Source organism: Macaca mulatta, chromosome 5 (assembly GCF_049350105.2).
Source record: "Macaca mulatta isolate MMU2019108-1 chromosome 5, T2T-MMU8v2.0, whole genome shotgun sequence".
Lineage (NCBI taxonomy): Eukaryota > Metazoa > Chordata > Mammalia > Primates > Cercopithecidae > Macaca > Macaca mulatta.
The window spans coordinates 137,703,328-137,718,193 of NC_133410.1; the positions used below are offsets into that span (position 1 = coordinate 137,703,328).

Genomic DNA, 14,866 nt, shown 5'->3' on the forward strand with positions numbered 1-14,866 from the left:
AACATATGAAACATATCAATAATTAAATCTGGTTCTCTCACATTTACAAAATAAAATGCTAAAAACTGATATATAAAATAATAACTGTTTTGAGACTAGCCTGGGCAACATAGCAAGACCCCATCATCTAAAAAAAATTAAAAAATTAGCCGGGCATGGTGGCTCACACCTGTAGTCCCAGCTATTAGGGAGGCTCAAGTAGGAGGATCCTTGAGTCCAGGAGATCAAGGCTGCAGTGAGCCATGATCATGTCCACTGTACTCCAGTCTGGGCAACAGAGCAAGACCTTGTCTCTTAAAAAATAGAGTTTATTTTTTTGGAATTATTCATGCTCATGGTAAACTATGCAATAATACAAAAATGTAAAGCAGCTGAAGTAAAAATCAATGGCAACTTAGAGATAACCACTGGTGATTCTTTGATGAATACCGTTCAATACAATCCTCTATTCCAATATTCAAAAATAAAGATACATACCGTGGTGCAATAACTAGAACTCTCTGAAAGTGACTCTAGAATCTCACTCTGGGTTACCTGGACAATGATCTAGCTTGGATGGGGCTTCCCCTTCTTCAGCAGTGGTGGTTGTACCCAAGCTCAGCTTTCCATGCAATGGGGCTCCCTCTTACAGCACAGGGTCTGTAACATCCTAAGGGATCCAAGGTCTTCAGGTGCTAAGCAGTTCACATGTTGAGGCAAATCCTGCACACAGATACCCTCGAAATCTAGACTGCCTGACCAAGTAACCTGTGTCTTCCCCACTGACAGGACTGCTTTGTCACTCTCCATAAAAACATGGAGTATCCGCACGTCAACATTCTGCTACTGGAATACAGAACTATGCTGCAGACCCAGCAGTTCTTTGACCTTAGCACACTGGTCTGTGGAACAGTGGGAGAATAAGGTGCTGTGCTTTCCCTTTACCTGCTGTCTTTTGCCTTGTAAGTTTTACATTTCCCCAAAAGCCTTTTCCTTAACCTTTGCCATGTGATGTTGAAACATTCATCCCAAACCCTGATGTATAACAGGTGGCAATCTAAATGGGAACTGATATGTAGATGGAAACTCAGAAGGGACCTACCTTGCAGGAGAGTGGTAATCGTAAGTCCTACTTTGAACACATGTATTTTTTTTTTCACAAATGGAACTGTACATTATGTTTTGCTTTGTGTATTACTCTTTTACTGATGTCATAATTTTTTTCATGTTGATAATAGATATAGACCATAATTTTTATGCTACATAGCTCTTCTTTGAAAATCAAACTCTGACTCTACCGTTTACCACTTTTTAACATTGGGTAAGTTACTTAACCTCTCTATGAAAGTTCTTAATGCAGCACCTAAAATACAGTAAGTGCTCAATCAAATTTGGTCTCCCTTTCTTTCTCCAAGGTACTTTAAAAGAGTAGGATATTACTGCTAATACAAAAGTATATGAAATAAATGAATTTTAAACTATGGACTTCTCCCAATAGTTTTTCTGAAATATCACGGGGGTAAATATTCTTCTTAAGTGTGAAGTTAAAATCTGTACTTCTAAAAGGTAAAAATCATAGCAATGCTATAATTTTCTGGTTATATATACTTGTTTTATTTATAGATGGCCTAAGCACCATAAGAGCTAATATAAAATTCAAAAAGAAAGTAAAGACAAAGCGAAATTTCATAGGATAAGGTTTAAGCAAGAAATACAGCTACTTCAAAAAATTTGTAACTTTAAGTACAAAGTTCAAAGAATACAGCCGCTCTTGGAAAAGTATTGTATCCAGGCAACATCAGTATTTAACTGCAGACTCTAAATATATTTAAGGAAAGTGGGAGGCTGAAGAGGGCGGATCATGAGGTCAGGAGATAGAGACCATCCTGGCTAACATGGTGAAATCCCATCTCTACTAAAAATACAAAAAAATTAGCCAGGCATGATGGCAGGCGCCTATAGTCCCAGCTACTCGGGAGGCTGAGGCAGGAGAATTGCTCGAACCTGGGAAGTGGAGGCTGCAGTGAAACGAGATCGTGCCACTGCACTCCAGCCTGGGTGACAGAGTGAGACTCCATGGCAAAAAAAAAAAAAAAAAAAAAAAAAGGAAAAAGAAAAGAAAAGAAAAACTTACCAGGACAATACTAACAAATAAAGGAATTTCTAGTAGATGGCATGATGGAAACAGACAGTAATGTTGCCTATTTGCAGTTGGGTTTTAGGTAATTATATTTCCTTTTTCTTTTTACCTTTTCTAGTTCTTCTTCCACTGCTTTTTTTTCCTTAATGACTCGTTCAATTTGGCCTTGTTTTTCAGCACACTCCTATAAATTCAAGTCATATTGTAAATATATACATTTGGTAACATCTTAAGAAAAGTGGGGAAAAATGGAGAAGTAAAATAATTTGTTCATAATGGGAATATCATAGTTATCAACACAAGTTTAAGGTTACATTGATTAAAGACAAAACTCAATGTTTGAAGAGCAACCTAACCCAGGATTTCAGAAATTGCCTCCAGCAGTAGGATGCCAAGGAGTTCTAATTAAACAGATTAGGTGGGAGACAGAGGTTGGGGATTCCAGGGAGAAAAAAATATGAATGGAACTCCTCTCTAATACTATAGATTTTCTTTTTACATACTCTTATCAAGTATTTTGAAAAGGGAAGTAAGAACCAGATAGTGGCACAAAACCCTCAGGGATAACCTATGGCCTAAAAGATACGTGGGTGTATAAACTCTAAAAAAGTTAACTTTTTTCTTTACAAAAATTATAGCAAACAGAAATACTAAAAATATTTTATTAGCATGAACATAAAGTATTTCTCCTCAAAAGATTTTACTCAGTATTTAGCAAGCATATCAATTAGATAATAAAATCTAATTTTGCTAATGCACCTACAACAAAAAAGTCATAATAATTATTAGTTCTTCACAATTACTTGTATTTATACATTTATTTTGGAGAATGGGTAATGGGTATGGCTTTTTTTCTCTCTCTCTCTTTTTTTTTTTTTTTGGAGACGGAGTCTCGCTCTGCCGCCCAGGCTGGAGTGCAGTGGCCGGATCTCAGCTCACTGCAAGCTCCGCCTCCCGGGTTTACGCCATTCTCCTGCCTCAGCCTCCCCAGTAGCTGGGACTACAGGCGCCCGCCACCTCGCCCGGCTATTTTTTTGTATTTTTTAGTAGAGACGGGGTTTCACCATGTTAGCCAGGATGGTCTCGATCTCCCGACCTCGTGATCCGCCCGTCTCGGCCTCCCAAAGTGCTGGGATTACAGGCTTGAGCCACCGCGCCTGGCCATCTCTTTTTTTTTTTTTTTTTCTAATTGTGAATCATACTTTGGAGGAACCCGCTTTGCTAACAGTGCATTACTTACTAATGATGTTCAATTATTTTATAGAAGAAGTGTATTTCAATATGTTTTTAAATTTTATAGTCAGCTTCTTTTGTGACCCAAAATTAATCACCATTGATTATAATGAAGATCTTTAACCCTATGTTACAAATCAGTTGACAAATTTAAATTTAATGTCTTTTATTAAGATAGAACCCTGAGTGTATACAAAATGCAACATTAATATTCCATATATTCATATAGGAAGTTGCTTATCCAGGAGAGGGTAGCTTCAGTGCTAAATTTGGGATTTTACCTACATTTGTAACTCCTCCCATGTGATTTTTAATATATGTTAATAACAAAGTCTGGCTCACACTTCTGGGGCTGGTAAGTGGTATATAAAGAAATGCATGTGTAAGTAGGCTTCATATCCCTCTCCACCCAATCCACCATTTTACTGACAAATGATGATGGCCTAAAGAATATTTGGTTAACTTGGGGGTAAAAAAAGTAAAATGAGACAGCAAAGTTTAAACCTTTAGAGAGAATTACCATACTAATTCTATTATAAATGCACTATAATACTAAAGCAAACATTAAAAATTACTATTACAAAGTTTTTAGAGATATTTGCTTATCACCACTGACATGCCTACCTTTGGGGGAAAATATGACAAAATAATAGGTATTTTTTCAGGTACTCACGGAGTATTTCCAAAATAATACTCTATAAAAGAAGTCTCAAAACATACTAAGAACCAATCATATAGACCATGATCTGTGCTGCCGACCTAACCAAATGAGAAATCAACAATAACAGGCAGTGTAAATCCTCATGTATTTAGAAACTAAAAAAAAAAAAAGACTTCCAAAAAATTCATGCATCAAAGAAAAGACCATAATGAACATTTTATTTTACTTCTGTAAGTTTGAACATTTTATAATTAATTTTCTTATTTGATACAGATTAATAGCAATCTGCTACATGGCACAATAAAACCTTGAATATTCTTAAGATAAACTACACCTTACCAGAGAAAACAAAGGCTGTTAGGTACACGTTGGTCTTCAAAGGGAGATATGTAGCTTGAAATACAATGGTTCTGGCTTTTTCTTAATCTATTAAATAATCTGCACACTCATCTAAAATACAAGTTTTTCTCCTTCCTGTGAGCATACCTTAATTTTCGGTTAGCAAAAGTATGCTTAACTACCTTCCCGGACTTCATAGTGTAAATAATAGTATGGATGGATAGTATATTAATACTAATACTATTAGTATAGATAGTAAAATTGTTAATAATAGAAAACAATAGCAAGCATCAGGTTATTATGCTTCAAACTGCAGCTTAGATTTTTTGAGAAAATCTGTCTTGAAGTAGCCAAATGTTTTCCTTTGAACATATTTTTAACATATTTAATACTTCAAACTTTTCAATTACACAGTATAGTTCTCCCCATAGAATCAACATGACTACCAGATGTTTTAGAAAAATCACTTAGCTATGACGTAGAATTGTTTTACCATAAGAAACACTTTTTGCAATAAACTGAAATTGTCATCCTTTTTACTCTAAAGTGAGTTTAATATAGCTCTGGTTGTTACATAGCTAATAATGATTTGAAAAATCCCTGGAAGTCTTAGCCAGTCCTTGTTCCCTTGAGAATACAGAAAGAATGAATGTTCATGCCCTTGAAGGGTCTACCATCCATTAAATGATCTTGGACTGGGGTAGTATCCTTCTACTCCTCTTTTTCCACAAAGATACTAATCTCTTGATAGCTAATCAGCCCATGAAAGAGAACAAGCGAAATAACTGAGTGATAGAAAAGGAAGCAAAACTGTACAACAAAAAACTACACATGACTAACTGGCCGCATTGCATCCCACTGGTTTTACTTGATGTTCCTACATTATTAAAATAAGTGACATTAAACAAATACAAAATAAATGTTCCTTGTTCTATTACATTTGGGACCCAATACACGATGATTAAGATCCCATCATGTGCTCTCCAAAGTTTGTAGAATGGCAAAAGAAAATGTGGTTCCTCTGTCAGAGTGTTTAAATATATCATTCAGTTGATAAACATTTAAAAATAAACTCTGCAAAACACTGTACTAGGCAAGCAATAGGGAAAATAAAGGAAGGTGTAAGACTCTACTATGTTGAGATGCTACAATCTAATTGCAGATAAAAGATTTTCATGGAGAGAGACAGTGTATGATCAACATACACCTAATGCACGACATTTATTACAAGATATGATTCATTGATAAATTTTGTAATAGAGATAAAAAGTGATACAGGGAATCAGAAAAGATGAGAGTATGTGAAGTTATAAACATTTTCTCAATTCTTGAAAATTGTTGTACTTTTATTCTCCTGTAAGCAAGGTTATTAAATTTCTTTACATCAAACTTCAAGTTAAACTTCTATTTCCAATCCCATCTCTAGCCACACAAGTAATCTTTTCCTCTCCCCTCTTGGCCTACTCATTCCTCAGTCCTCATTTCTTTCAGGAAGCTTTCTGTCTTTCTTCCTTACCACTGTTAAATATACTTTCTCTTTCTCCTTGGTTTCCCAGAAAAACTCAGCATATGATAGGAGCTACAGCTAGCAATAGCACCCTGTGCATTCTCTGTCAAAGACAGGTAGTTACAGTAAAATGTGATAAATGCCATCTATCTTTCCTGCTAGAACATAAGCCACAAGACTGCTGCAAACATGTCTATCTGGATTTTCGCTTTTTTCCTAGCACCTAGTCAGGGCTTGGTTCAATAAGCATCTTTTGAATGAATGAATCCCCAATAGCATATATCTTGGCCTTTAAAGTAAGCAATATTTGGAAGAAAATATCAGTATAGTCAAACATACCATTTGAAGGGCTGAAAGTTCTTCTGTTAATCGAGAAATTTGTATATTGCATTGTTTTTTTGTGTTTGCAACCTGTAAATTAAGACATTTACTCATTATTTGGGTCTAGAATAAAAATGATTAATATCTGATAAAAACACATACAATAATAATTTTGATAAAAACAAAATTGTAACTTTTAGGGCATAAAAGACAAATAAGCACACAATATATTAAAGAGCGAAGAATTTGCCATGAAAGTGGAAGAAGAGTGAATAGAATGGTATATCCAAAATGACTGTGGTTGTCAGACATCTTCATCATAGGATGCTTTTGATTCATAAACAGAAGAATTTTTTTAATAATACCCATCACACCCCAGTATTAAATTACTTTTACTTCTGAAGATAAATTAAGATTTAATAATATTTAATAAATAACATTTAATAAAATTTAATTAACATTTAAATATCTTCAGAAAGAACACTATTAATGTGCACAGAGTATTTTGAAAAATTAGTCATCTCATCAGGATTTCTCCATGACAATAAATTTTTCTAATAACTATTCATGCTTTTTAAAAGGACTCTGAAGAATACTGATGCCAATGGTAAATCATCAGTAAACTTTTATGATCTAAAGGTCTTTGAGAATTTTCTAGTATCTTGTAAGATGGACTATTTTGAAAATATGATGTAAACCTTGTTTAGAACATTTACAATACTGCCATGTACTTTATACGGTTAATTAATATGAGTTATCTTTCTGAAGGCCTGCCAAGCATACTATTTCTGGGTCTATTTTAGCTCTTTTTTTTTTTGAGAGGGAGTCCCGCTCTGTGGCCCAGGCTGGAGTGTAGTGGCGCGATCTCGGCTCACTGCAAGCTCCGCCTCCCAGGTTCACCCCATTCTCCTGCCTCAGCCTCCAGCCGGGACTACCGGTGCCTGCCACCAGGCCCAGCTAATTTTTTGTATTTTTAGTAGAGACGGGGTTTCACCGTGTTAGCCAGGATGGTCTCGATCTACTGACCCTGTGATCTGCCTGCCTCAGCCTCCCAAAGTGCTGGGATTACAGGCGTGAGTCACCGCGCCCGGCCTATTTTAGCTCTTTTCAAGGTTATAATTTGATGTAGACTTTTCCTATGAATAATTATATTAAAAATCAATGTATTCTGTTTATGGATCAGTAACAATAACAGAATTTATGGAGGATTAATGTGTGTTAGGTACTATTCAGAGTGCTTTACATGTATTATCTCATTAATTCTCACAAAAATCCAATGAGGTTGTTATTATTTCCATTATAGATGAGGAAAACTGAGGCAGAGAAATTAAGTCATAAATGTTCCTATAATATAAAAATTTTGGTTCTTACAAGCCCTGTCATGTCTATCTCTCTCTCGCATAATTTCTAAAATGTGTTCTTTTTAGTATCTAGAAATGATACAGCTAACTTGAGGGCTTATGACAACAGGAGGGTACATATTTTGAAATACATTTATAGTAATCCTGGCAAATACAGATGAATCAAACTATTCATGCCTTTTGAAAGGACTGTGTAGAACTATTGACACTGATGGCATATCATATGTAAACTTCTGTGCTACAAAAGTCATATGGAATTTTCTAGAGTTAGTATCTAATGAAACAAAATGTAAACTTTCGTCATGTGAGGAAATACACATTTCAGTGAGGTAGTTTACTGTGATTGGGGTTTTGAAGTCTGTAGAGGGACTAATACACTTCTCTCATCCTATCCTCACTTTATATAAGCATTTCCCTCTATAATTTTATGAACAGTAAGGATATTTATAAACCAAATAGTAAGATAAACTATTAAGAAATAGGAAAATCCAATAATGGCACTAGCTTTGACTTAAAATCAAAAGTAAACAATGTATTTTTTTTTACAAATTTTATTTATTTGAGAGATATCTAAGAAATAAAGTATTTTCATATTTTAAAGAAATAAGCCACTGTCATATTTTTGTTCAATTTTATAGCCAGAACAGAAATATGTGACAATTTATTCATTGTATTTACTTCAGTCAATAGGAAGAGATACATATAAAGTTATTCTCAATTCAACAGGTTAATTCTACATATTTGAAGGACACGCTGTGAATAATTTGGGATTAAATGAAATTCACAGAACAATGCTAAAAATAGTGGCTATCTCTGGGTATTAAACTTGTAATTTTAATTTTCTTTTTTTTTTTTTTTTTTTTGAGACGGAGTCTTGCTCTGTCACCCAGGCTGGAGTGCAGTGGCCGGATCTCAGCTCACTGCAAGCTCCTCCTCTCGGGTTCACGCCATTCTCCTGCCTCAGCCTCCCGAGTAGCTGGGACTACAGGCACCCGCCACTTCGCCCGGCTAGTGTTTTGTATTTTTTAGTAGAGATGGGGTTTCACCGTGTTAGCCAGGATGGTCTCGATCTCCTGACCTCGTGATCCGCCCATCTCGGCCTCCCAAAGTGCTGGGATTACAGGCTTGAGCCACCGCGCCCGGCCTTTAATTTTCTTTTATACATATTTTTCATTTATACATATTTTCTCATACATATTTTCCATTTCTTTTTACAATGAATATATGTCACTTTTAATAATAATTTTAAAAGTTTACTTAAAAAAATTAACTTGGCAAGAGTGTGGAACTCAGAGGGGGCAAAGACCCAGCAAAATGCATGGCACACAGGAAGTGCTCAATAAATACTTCCTGAGTGAATAGTTGTAATGGCGGGGAAAGGCTGGCTACAGGAAATCAACAGGAACACCTAAGGAAGAAACAATCTGGGACTGACTACAAGAGTAAGTTCGGTTTCAGACATGTTGAGCTTCAGATGCCTGGAAGGATTACATATTTGAATAGGGAAATAATTGGATTTTAGGAAGCATCTGTATTTTCCATTTGCAAAACATTTGGAATGAATGAGATCACAATGCTTGTGAAAAATCCTACTTAGATTATTTAAAGTTTCATGCAAAAGATGAGCTTCATCAACCCCAAAATCAATGTGAATTTATTTTAGGATAAGAAAATACAATTAGAGGAATGCTCATACCATGAATACTTTAATAAAATATTTTTATCATTAAAAGTATAAAGTTTATTAATATTTATTTTAAAAATGTGTCATCGAGAATATTTTAGGCTATAGTCCAATGTTACGGTACTCTCAACTTCACGAATAGGAAGGACAGAGATCCTGCAGAAAGGATATAGAAGATTAGAAATTAAAAAGCACACGGTTTACTTTGGACTCTGCCTTAAATTAAAAATTTTATCTTGGGAAATTATCTAATTTCGGTCATATAAAGATAAAGTAATAGATTTTTTTTCTTTACACTATGATTCTGTAAAAGTAATAGATTTCTAAGAAATACTTCTGCAGGAAGAAATATTATACAGTGGCTTTGTGGAAATAAAAATTCTACCACCTAGTTGCTTGGGAGAAAGCAAACATTTTAACTTTATTTTTTCTAAACTGATGAAGTTTTAAAATCCAGTTTAAAGCTACAGTTCACCTAGAAGAGAAATAATATTGCCCACAAAAAATACAGATAAGGAAAAAAAAGGAACATCTTTATTTTATCAAGTGGAGGGCTATTCAGTATATCCCACTATCCTACTGGAGATAAATTTAAAGGAAAGGAGCCTTTACTCAGTTCCTTTAGTTAGTTTTTAAACATTTATGTTAATAATTTCAAAACAGTTTTTATAACTACGTAGGCAAGTATTTTAATTTTAATTTACAAATATTTAGGTAGAATTTAGTCTTTAGTTGTGACTTAAATTCTGAATTTTAAATATAATTAAAAATCCTTACTTCCTTCTTGGTTCTTATGGTAGCATCTTGTACAAACCGAGAAACTGTCTCTTTCATTTTCTCTATGTCTTCTTCTTTTTGCTTCTCCTCAAGTAGAGCCTTCAGAAAACAATCATTTCATGTTATAGATCACATCATTATTAGCAAAGATAGTAACAGGTAAAAACCTATCCACTAGTCACTTTCTATAAACACCTTATTCAAAACTTCTGGGACATCTCTACTTGAATATCATGTTGAAATCATGAATGATATTTATTTTCCCTAACCTCCTCACTTGCCCTTGTCCTAACTAAAGACACTTTCTCTATGGTATTTATTTCAGCCAATGTTTCTAACACCCTTCTAATCTCTACAGCCAGAAATCTTAAAACCATTTTTGAATTTTCCATTTTTTTTGAGTCCCTATATAAAGTAAATCATCAAATCTAGGTATTGTATCCTTATAAGAATCTCTTGAATTTCTTTCTCTTTCCATTATTTAGTATTATTCAAATTATGTCACTCATTAACTCATAACTTGATCACTGCAGACACCACTTGTTTTTGTCTCTTTGATGTGTTTCTATCATTCCAATCATTTCCATCTCCCACCAAATAAATATTGCCATAATCCTAGCTCTGCTGTCAGTCACACTCCATTTCCTTGCTTCTCTGTGAAGCAAAACTCTGTAACATGTTCATCTCCAAGACTTTTTCTTTCAATCTCTTTTATACTTCCTTGAATCAGGCTTTCACCATCATGATCTCCATGTTGTTTATCTGTAAGTAAATTTTCAGTACTTCTTTACCAGCAGCACTTGAGATATTTACTTTCCTCTCCTTGTTGTACTTTCTGCACGTGATTTTCAGCACATCATACACAGTACTGGTTTTCCTCCTATCTCACTGATCATTCCTCTTCAGTCTACATTGCTGATTCTTCCTCGTCTCCTGAATCTCTTAACACTGGACTACCCAAGGTTCAGTTCTTGCCCCCCTCTCTATATGTCCTTCTCTTAGTGGTCTAATCAAATTTCATGGTTTTAAATATCATTTATATGCTGACAATTCCCATATTTATATTTCTAACACAAATCTTTTTTTCTGGGCTTGGAACTCCTTCAATTAGGCCAAGTTGAATCCATTTTAAATCAACATGTAAGTGGCCCTGTGTTCTGTTCCCACCATCTTCCAAAGGTACCATACACATTTTTACCTGTTTTTTTAAAAATTGCTTTTTAAGATAAATTTCCTCCACCTTAAACAAGTAAGCTAGTGACAAGTAACAGCTGTTCTTACGTAATAACCTTGAGGGGGAGAAGGGGAACTATGCTAGGCTGCACTTCCTGCCTTGCTTGTATGATCGGTTGGGAGAACCGTTGACTTTGAACAAGCAACTGAAGATGGGAAACCTCTAGCAACTAAGCAATGAGTCAAGGAGCAGCTTAATATTGTAGCCATAGACAGTCTCTGTGAGGGTCTGTTGCCTTAGGATTTGAGTGAGAAAATTTGGGAGGAGGATGGGCAATGAGTGTTCCTACTCTTTTCTCTGTCCACTGTGCTCTACACAAGATGTTTATTTTTAATGGCTTGGTATTAAGAGTGCTCATACAAGTAGGCTTCAGAGGGCAGAGATAAAAATTTTGTCTTGACCTTAATTTTTCTAGTTGATTTAGGTATTCGACACAATTCCCAAGCATATTATGTCTATTGTGTGCCTCTTAACCATTCTAAAAGACAGTATTCAGATCACAGATGAAAATATTAGTTGAAAGGCATGATAAACACCTTAGCATTCCCAGTTAGGATTTAGATAATTTTTTTTTTTATTTATTAGCTTCTCAATATCCAACTTACACTATGTTCTGTTTTACTAGATCTCTTGAAAAATCTTCTGTAAAAAGGGAAATATACATAAAACAAAGCACTTTCTTTGTACCCCAACATACTTGCTAGCAGAGTATTCTGCATATACTAGGTTTTCAATAAATGTTGGTAAATAAATTAATGATTTAATGAACTCTACATAAGGGAGGCAGCAAAATAAACATTAAAACATTTATTTTGTGACTACAATAAACTAAATACATAATTCATAGGGAAGCAGTATATGACAAGGAACACTGTATTTGATAGCACAAGAATCACAATTGTTAGAGAACTAAAAAAGAACAGTGACATGAAGACTTTGGTAAATAAATCTTTAAAGCCAATTAAGCTTCTGCTTTATTAAAGTAATTGAGTATATGACGAAGGGGAATAGAGATGGATAAGATTTATCAGGTTCAACTGAATAAAATATAGGGTATACTGCAGTAAAGCACTGTAACAGTGTTTTTTTGTTTTTTTTGTTTTTTTTTTTTTTTTAAGTATGAGACTACAGGGTTTGAAGATTAGTTACACAGGGTTTGGGAAAATAAGAAAAGTCTGATATTTATACATTATTTTAGAAAGGAATTGACATTTTATCATATTATCATATTTGGTTTTACCATCCAAGAATATGGTATGATTACTAATGAAGAGAATAGCAATTTCATTTTCATGCATTTATTCTGCAGCTATTGAATCCCTTACTGTGAGGTCACATGGGAGAATAGTCAACATTTTATTATATCTAAACATATTTACTAGCTTTCTTACCTGACTTTTTTGAAGGTGAGCTTCTTCTAAGAGTTGCATGCTATTTCTGGCTCTTACAATAGCCTCATATCGCTCTTTTTCTAATTCATTGCACTTTGCTTGTAGCTCTCTGGTCTGTTTTTCCAGATGTGTATTTTCTGTTCTTAATTGGTTGGCTTCTTGGATTGTCACACATAATCTAGAAATCAATAATTACACTGGGAAAGTTAAACTTTTTTAAACGGAAGGAGGGAGATTTCCTGAGCATCTACTACTCAGTAGCATAATACCGGTATTATTATGCTAGTAACTTTCGCATGTATTAATATTTTCTCATTTGATACTCATTAGACTTCTATAAAGTAGGTTTTACTATCTACATATCTTCATTTTAAAGAACAACAAACATACCCAGAGAGGTCAGGCATTTGATTAAGGTCATAGGGCTAATGAGCAGTGGGGCTGAGACTGAGCCTAGATTTTCTGATCCTAATTATGTTATACTTGTTATGGTATTACACTGTATTATATAGTTACATGACAATGACACAAAGCAAACCCTTAAGAAATCAGTTGTTCTTTACATTTATATGGTCTTTTCTCTTTTCTCCCTTTTCATGCTCTCTACCCAGACAAGCTATGTGAACTTACTAATGTATATATTAAAATAATTTTCTCAATATTCATATGATTTTATATATATATATATACACTCATACACATATACACATAAATATACACACATATTATACATACAGTTAACCACAGGAGCTTAATTTTTGTTATAACAATAAAAATCATAATATATACCCTTTTCTGTACTTGCTTTTCTCATCTAATAATATAGAAATCTCATCAAGTTATAAAGGCTCCTTCCTTTCTTAGTCTAATGAATGTAACCTCATTTCACTGTTAATTTGTATTTCTCTATAAGAAACTTTACGCATATTTTCTTCCTTTTGTAAGCCAAATGAATTTTGTTCTTTGAATTTCTTCTAATCTTTGCACATTTTTTTTCTGATGGGTTGTTTACTTTGCTCTTCCCTTTATAAGAACCATAAATTATAAATATTAACCCTTAGTCTGTCCTTTATGCTGAAAATTTTTTTTTTTCCAAATCTACCTTTTTTTGTTCTTGCCTATTGACTCTATTTAGGGAATCTTCATCACACTAAAAATTTAACACAGCTAAATTTGACTATTTTTTTCAACTTTTGGGATTTCAGTTTTTATAAAGATGGTCTCCTTCATCCATAAATTGTCAGTGTAATCTCTTAGATTTCCTCCAAAGATTTCCATGACTTTAATTTTTACCCCTATATTTTTAATCCTGACTCATTTGAATTTACTCCTGAGTATGATGTAAGAGAAGAGTCCAACTTAAGTTCCAAACTAATGGCCGGTTGTTTGAGTACCATTAGTAACTAATGAATTTAAATACTCCTATTACCATCCTCCAAATATGCAAATATCATATATGCAAATATAATAATTTACTAGTAGATTATGTTTCATTAATCTACTTAGTTTTACATGCTCAACTCATTTTAATTTGATTACTGATTTGATTACTTTGGCTTTATAACATGTTTGGTAAGACACATTTTATAATTTTCTTTGTTATTTGTTATTTTCAGGCATTTCTTTTTTCTAAATAGTAGAAGAAGCAGGCTTCTCTATTCTCCCCTCTGCACTCCCCTCCACTACCCACTTCAAAACCCTCTTCCTGTCAGTCAAGTGGTTTACTTTCTCATGCATTTGGTAATTTTTGATTAAGTTCATATCTGTCTAAACTTAATTTGTGGGAATCCTGAGGGGTCCGTGTTCAAAAGTATTTCACCCAAAGGTTTACTATTGCTTCTTCCATGCACCAGGACTACCTACCAATCTGTTGCCACTTTAGTTTTTGGGGCTGAGGTTTCCAAATGAACAGATAGTATAATATTAAACAACAGTGTCATATGAGGGCAGAGTTATGGTTACACATTCTCAGAGAAGACTACAATGATTATTATGATTTTTATTTTTTCCATTTGGCTACATGATGGAAATAGTTTTATTGGTTGGCTATCATTGTTAAGAAGCAGAAATTTTTTTCTATTTTAGCCTTTTAATTAGAGTGTAGCTCCTTCAAGGGTTCTAGCCTGCCCAAGGACATTTACCTTCTTGTGACATAATATAGATCCAGCCCTGACGTCCTTGGCAGGCAAGTCATTTATTTATCATTCTTGTTTTAGCTTCCTGTTTTTGTTTTTTTATT

The 14,866-nt window shown here is 34.1% G+C and overlaps 1 protein-coding gene across 5 annotated transcripts in view; it reads right to left on the reverse strand.

Moving 5' to 3' along the window:
• The window catches only part of SCLT1 (sodium channel and clathrin linker 1), a 206,316-nt gene that overhangs the window by 58,762 nt on the left and 132,688 nt on the right, over positions 1-14,866 (reverse strand). For all 5 annotated transcript variants that reach the window (XM_078001442.1, XM_078001441.1, XM_078001443.1 and 2 more), the window contains 4 exon segments: positions 12,628-12,805; positions 10,003-10,101; positions 6,199-6,270; positions 2,229-2,303 (listed from right to left, as the gene is read on the reverse strand). In XM_078001442.1, the coding sequence (XP_077857568.1) occupies positions 2,229-2,303; positions 6,199-6,270; positions 10,003-10,101; positions 12,628-12,805 (424 nt within the window).